The sequence below is a fragment of the Morus notabilis genome, unplaced genomic scaffold, assembly GCF_000414095.1.
Source record: "Morus notabilis unplaced genomic scaffold, ASM41409v2 Scaffold594, whole genome shotgun sequence".
Lineage (NCBI taxonomy): Eukaryota > Viridiplantae > Streptophyta > Magnoliopsida > Rosales > Moraceae > Morus > Morus notabilis.
In genome coordinates this window covers 112,314-119,161 of record NW_010359491.1, presented here as the reverse complement: position 1 = coordinate 119,161, position 6,848 = coordinate 112,314, and the positions used below count along the sequence as shown (strand labels likewise).

At 36.5% G+C, this 6,848-nt stretch overlaps 1 protein-coding gene across 2 annotated transcripts in view; it reads right to left on the bottom strand.

Annotated features, from left to right (window-relative positions):
- The window catches only part of LOC21405239 (protein transport Sec1a), a 6,038-nt gene extending 2,510 nt beyond the window's left edge, over positions 1–3,528 (bottom strand). For both annotated transcript variants that reach the window (XM_024163274.1, XM_024163275.1), the window contains exons 1-14: positions 3,450–3,528; positions 3,248–3,303; positions 3,067–3,148; positions 2,871–2,949; positions 2,471–2,521; positions 2,228–2,324; positions 2,086–2,118; positions 1,740–1,865; positions 1,417–1,608; positions 1,028–1,111; positions 810–908; positions 600–676; positions 315–411; positions 80–205 (exon numbers count right to left, since the gene is read on the bottom strand). In XM_024163274.1, coding sequence (XP_024019042.1) covers positions 80–205; positions 315–411; positions 600–676; positions 810–908; positions 1,028–1,111; positions 1,417–1,608; positions 1,740–1,865; positions 2,086–2,118; positions 2,228–2,324; positions 2,471–2,521; positions 2,871–2,949; positions 3,067–3,148; positions 3,248–3,303; positions 3,450–3,528 — 1,278 coding nt within the window. The remainder of the gene's footprint in view (positions 1–79; positions 206–314; positions 412–599; positions 677–809; positions 909–1,027; positions 1,112–1,416; positions 1,609–1,739; positions 1,866–2,085; positions 2,119–2,227; positions 2,325–2,470; positions 2,522–2,870; positions 2,950–3,066; positions 3,149–3,247; positions 3,304–3,449) is intronic.
- Between the last annotated feature and the right edge of the window lie 3,320 nt (positions 3,529–6,848).

Here is a 6,848-nt window from a genome sequence, read left to right as displayed (position 1 = left end):
GGGGGAAAGATTTTAGTACTTTTGAAAAAGTGGTGTTATGAAGTAGTAAAATGTGAACCGTGTAATCTTCACATGTCACCTGCTTTGTTCTCAGAAAATTGATGACATCCTTGGCTCCAGCATCTCCAAAAACAAGATCCTGTTCTAGTTGCCCGAGTTCTCGAAGACCCGTTTCTCGAATAATTTTGTTAATTTTTCCAGCTATCTGAATGAACGTAAGAATAAGCAGGAGAGATAAGTACTATTAATACTACCTTCCTTTGTCAAAGTCTAAAAAGCTTTAAAGGGAGTTGGAGAAAGAAACATGCAAATACCTCTACATGGAGAGAGATCTTCTCAACTTGTTCAGTGTATTGTGGCAAAGCCTGAACCATTTTTTGCAAGTCCCGGGTCGTTAGTTCGTTACCATCTCTGCATGAGAAACATAAGCAAGTAGGGTATTTTTCCTACTCTAGAATTCTCATAGGAAATAACTTTAAATTTAAATCTAGCCATCTAATTACCTCTTTACTTATGTACAATGTCACACAAGATTTGTGCTAACGAAATCTTTCTCTATCAGATTTAACTACAACATACTGTAACTATTAAATACCAACCTTGCACTCTGTTGAAGTTGTGCAGCTTTGTTCTTGGATACAAAGTTGGTCATCTTGTCATGCAATCTTTCACTAGCCTGACGTTTCGGTCAGTCGTATATAAAAAATCAATATACATATATATATATATATATATGACATATTGAATAAATAATCCATTTTTTAGCCAAAAACAAAAAGAAAAAAAAATATTAACAGCAAAAAACATACATCTGCTATGTGTGCATGTCGAAGTTCAAGCCAGATTGGATCATGGTCTTCTAAGAGGACCTCTTTTCTCTCAGGCTTTCCACCCGTTTTACTAGGAACCTAATATATATCATGTGTTATCCTTATATGTAACATGTACATATACATCATTACAGGAGAAAAGAAAAGAATTGAAAAAAAAAAGGCAGATGATAAAAACATTATGCATGAACACATACCTCAAAGACGTATTTGTTTCCATCCATATCTAATAAATCACGACACATGGCATCATAAGTCCATTCATGTATGATAGGAGCAATCTACTCGCACAAGTCCAGCACATTATATACAGAGTCAAAATTAAAGAGATAGCCGAGAAAAGGACATAATATTCATTGATTAGTAAAGTACTAAATATAGAGTCTAACTGTTTCACAATCTTTTGACATGTTTCCTCGGCATCTCATATATATTTTGTCAGAAGAAGTTATTATTAAGTTTATATATATATATATATATTTTTTCCGAAATTAAGGTGACACATGTCAAAAGGAGAAAACAATGTTTGTAATAGGGTCTGCATTTAGCACTCCCCCGTATTCGTATAAGGGAACTGATGGATAACCTGATCAATAGATCTATCCAATATAAGAAGCTCGCACGTTTCAGTCTGTGGGAAGTTTGGAACAGTAGATTTGTACTTTGAAATACAGTTCCAAACTGCAGAAGCAAGTTTTGTTGGAATTGAATCACGAAGTGTTGTCGCCGCAGATTCATCAACCGCCTTGGCAGCGCGATACCTCACACATGGAAGCTCCTATCAAAATAAAAAAATGTCAAATTTCATAATCATTTGTACTATATTGAAATCAAGCAGGGTTTGATATGAAGGAAAAGGTCAGTTTGAAATAGTTTGAGCAAAGATTGGCCCGGATAGAACACGTATACCTTCAATGAAGCGAAAACCGTGGCAATTCGATTCGCCATTGTGTTCAGGCAGGCATCGAATTTTCGAGCATTCTCAACATCACCAAAGAGGTCTTCCAATGCTCTTTCATGATCAGTTATGAAAGCCTGTAATGAAAGAGTTTTTGTGCAAGAAATCATCCATCTAAATAAAATTGATATAGCTAAGGTCAGATCTCTTTCAAACATCTGTTGAAAGCTACCATTCTTGTGTAGTTTTTGGGAAAGTTTAGTACTGTATTATAGTGACTTAGATTGTGTCACAAGATAAAATATCGTGCTTTGAGACACGACAGATTACTAAGATGAGAGAGATATAATCAAGTACCTGACTGTCTATGGGAAAATACTCCAAATTCATCTGCAAATTACCAATCAGAAGATCAAACCACAAAAACTGTATGAAAAAAAAGACTAGTTACATATATAGCAAATCATAGAATTTAATGCAAACCAATGGAAATTTTTACCTCTCTCAATGCTCCAATGCGGGGTAATACACTTGTGTCACACTTGATGTGATTCACAAGTTCCTTTGGAACGGGGGAACTAAAAAACACAAATGCTCTGAAACCCATAAAGGAAAAAAAAAAGAAAAAGAAAAGAAATGGATGTCAAAACAGAATAAAAATTATAATAAGAACATTGCTGATTTAACCGATGAAAGCTAGAAGTATGAAAATTGAGAAAACCAAATCCTCATGTCATCATACTTTCTGTATAAAGGCTCTCTTCCGGACATGTCGGACAAGAACATGACAACACTGCATACTAGCAAGAAACAGGGTTAAAGTGATCCATAACTCACAAAAGATTCTCAATTAAGTGGAACAAAAAACTAAGGATCCAATCATAAACTCATGGGTGAGACACGACTCCGAAATGAGTTGTAAACGCTTAGGTTTCAAAATCGAGTCTTACTAGAAGGAATTGTGGACTTTTCGACTAATGAGGCTTACGACTATGACTTGTTTCATTAGTCTTTTATTGCTTTTAGGTTGCTAAAAAAATTTATTTGACGAGAACAAGGTTATAAAACTGCATAAAAAACCTCTTCATTTACTCCTAGAACAATAATAAACTAATTAGTAGGAAAAAAAAGGAATATTGTACTTTTCTTTATATGGCTGAATAAAATAAATAGCATCCATGGACGGCAATGGCTCTCTTCTCCGGAAAAGATCTTCCACCACTGAAATAACGCAGAATTTCTCTAGCAAATTACCAACTCATAAAAAAAACAAAATTTGAAGTTTGAAAAAAAAAAAAGTAAAAAGGAAAAGACGATAAATATGATATATTGGCTTACGTGAAATTCCTTGGTCTGTTATATCTGCCATTTTACATGAATGAGACATGACTTTTACCGTAACTTTATCCATTATGAGTACCTACATATACGAAATATATATAAACAACTTGGAAAAAAAAAAAAAAAACGGTGAAAACACCTCTCCGGAGGAAAAAAAATAAAAAAAATTTAGTCACACCTTCCAGGATTTCGATTCCCCAGTTTTAGTTGATCCAAGCATTTCGTATAATAATCCTACAAATATATCGGATCCAAAACACGATGAGCACATAAGAGATGGAAAATCAACCAATTTTCTCACGCATTCTCCCGGGAACCAAACAGAAACATGCAAAGTGAAATTATAATAGAGTGAAAGAGAGATAGATGAGGTATCTTACTGTCACGGCTGGTTTTAAGGAAAATCTTGTACTCGGAGGCTCTTCCATGGGAGGAGGAGTCGGAATCTGAAAACGACATTATTGTGAATACGTTTCAAACTGAAGATGTGAAGTTGAAGAAATTCAAAACGTTTGAAGAGAGAGAGAGAGAGGAGAGAGGAGAGAGTTTGGGGTTGGAGTTGGGGAGGAGGGATGAGAAAGGAAGGGAAGCAATGGAGGAGATGGTCGTATAACGCGGGAAACGTGTAAATAGGAACGTCATCTCAGCTGCTTGCATGCAAATGTGTCCAATAATATATTACGACCAAGAGTTTTTTTTTTTTTTTTTTTTTTTATAACAAAAATAAAAAAATAAAAAAAATAAAAAATAAAAATCAGAATAAGTCGTTAATTTAGGGGAAAAATGAGCCTTGCTATTAGGCTCCATATTTTATCCACTTTGCACAGCACCCAGTGACGGAGTCAGGATTTTATTTTATGAGGCATAAATTAAAAACGTGAAAAATGTTAAAAATCCTTAAAATATCAACTCTTTATAGTACAAACTAGTTAGAAGTATTTGTTATGCATATACATATTTAGTTGTTGAAGAGTTTAATTTGTTTTTTAATTTATCATTCTCTTCAGTCCGGTTCGAGTCTTTTAAGACAATAAGTATAACGCACAAACGTAAAATAGAAGAACACAAAGGAAATGATATCGTGGTTCGGTAGCACCCTACTCCGCGGGGCCACGCCTAGTTGATGAACAATCCACTAAAAATTCTTTTACAATTCAATTGGTCTTAATCTACTCGAGACTCCCTCTCTAAGAAGACGCTTATGAACTTGCAATTTTCCCAATGGACTTAAACAACGAGACCCCCTCGACTTTTAGTATTGGAATCCCTCCAACAAAGTTTATCACTTAAAAACACTCAAATCATCTCTCTTAAATACAAGTGCTCACCTCTCATACAACCCAGCAAAAACTTATCAAAAGGAGTACAATGAACCGAGAGACTCTTTGAATAAATAGGCAGAAGGAAAACAGCTCGACGACCTCTTCAAAATAAGTCGCTGAATCAAATCTTTTGCAGATTCTTGTTGCAACAATAACTGCAACATAGCTGTCATGGTCGACTTTTTCCAATCCAGTCCGTATAAATTTCCTTTCTGCTGAAACCTTCCCAAAATTGTAATATGAACGTGGACACATTCTTAGGAAACAAAGGGAGATCATAAAGCTACGAAATCTCCATCAAAGATCAATCAAATCAACCTACCATCCTTGGATCAAAAGTTGACTTTCAAAAGTAGAAACTAAAATAAGTTTCCAGATCTTTCAGAAAACTTCCATAAAGATCTTGCCAGCTGCACATCTAATCTTAAACCCAATTAATCAGCCAATCATTTCCAAAATAATGCCAATCACAAAACAAAGAGAATCAATACAAAGTTCGGGAAACAAATCAATATAAAATTCGGGAAACAAATGCCAACAATCTCCCCCTTTGGCATTGTTTTGGCAAAACTAAACAAAAAAAACTAAAGCAAAATAATTTTTGTAAAGTCAACCATTATAAATCAAACCTAAGACAAACTCCCCCTAAACTTGAAAACACTCCCCCTGAACTTAAAAGCTACCACTACTACTCCCCCTTTTTGACAAAAAGAATGGCCAAAGTAAACAACGGTCAGTGGGCAGTATGGAAGGATGATGTAGAACCTTGTGTAGGAGAAGGAACGGGAGAAGTTGAAGAAGAAGCTGGATGTAAGGAAGCCAGCAATGCCAGAAGCTCTGTCTCTTTAGCAAAAAGATGAAGTTGGTCCTCAGCGAGCTTCAATTTTTGGAGCCGAACCTGCTGTAACTCAGAAGAAAGAAACTTGAAGATTCAGGTTTGATCACCTGTTGCAGACTTTGTTGCAACATCAGGTGCAACAGGTGAGGAGGCAGCTTGCTCCCCCTTGATGTCATCTATGTGTTCTCCTTTCAGCAGCTTTGGTGAAATCTTCATAGGGGCTCGAGGTTGGACACTTGAGTCTGTGTCTTCAATGAGGTTGGCTTTTTGTGAAGTGAGAATTGCATGGATTAAGCATGGAAAGGGAAGTATTCTTGTACTCACCAGAGCGTTGGCATACGAAACGATTACTTCAAAGATGTGCCTGCCCATATAAAAAACAATACCTGTACCCAAGAGATATAATAACAATGCCAAATCTCTTGTGAATGTGGTAGGATGCAACGAGGGAAGCCAGTTTGCTAGAGCAATTTTGTGCAGTACTGAATATTTGACAGTGAGCTCTGCAGATCTAAGAAGTCTAGACCATTTGATATTTTTTCCTGTGAGTTCTGATGCAACAAGATTCATATCCTCACTTCTATCCAGTTCCCTGGCCCTGTCAGACTTAAGGTTTGGACAACCCAAATAATTGTTGATAATCGATGGAGAAAAATGACAAACATGATTTCTCACATAAATGAGACAAAACCGTGGGGACTTAGGACTAGCAATTTTTGGATCCAGATTAGCATAGAATTCATAGATGAGAGTACTCGAGTAAGAACTAGTCTTAGAGATTGTACCTATCATCTTAGTTGCAGTGAGTTTTTCTAAAACAGATTCTTGAATCTCCTTATAGTTACCCCAATTTATACATCTCTCAGACAAAATCTTCCTTCCACAGATCAAATTCCATGTTTCTTTGTTTTTCTCAGAATAAAATTACTTGAAAAAAGCTTTTGAGAGAACGTACCGACCGGTAGAACGTGTATTCTTTGTTGCAAATGGTGTTGCAACAGGTTCTCCAACAGGGGATTTTAACTTCTTTCGAGTGGAATGTGTGTGGACTTGCTTTATTTTTGAAGCGTGGGTCCTTGTAGATTTTGTCTTCTTCTTTGGAGAATCAGACTTGGTGGGAACATATTTTTTAGCAAAAGTCTTCTTGGCGGGAAGGACTTTTTCAACAAAGATCTTCTTTTGCTTTTTGACTTCCACTTGTTATGGATTTGACGTTGGAACTTGTGGGTTTAGAGTGCTTCGTGTGAATCTAACCCGTTTCTGAACTGGCGCTCCATCTTTGAAAAGACGCCTCTTCCTTATCGAAGGAGCAGAAGAACTAGAGGGTGCGGTTTCTCTTTTGAATGAAACTTGCTGAAATGGAGAAGATGATCCCCTAGGAGACTCCATTTTCACAGCAAAGATTGGTTCAAAGACCACAATTGCCTTTGACAAAGAAATTCCCTCGTGATGAGGATAAAAAATTGCAATCAGTTCCGGGAAAAAAGACTCTTGAGATTGTGAAGATGGCGGCGAAGACGAAGACGACGACGGTGTTGACATGTGAAAGGGTGGCGTACTTACATCGGATTCGGTAGAGCGAGAAGAGGATGATTGAGCTTTGTGAAATCTTCCACGGT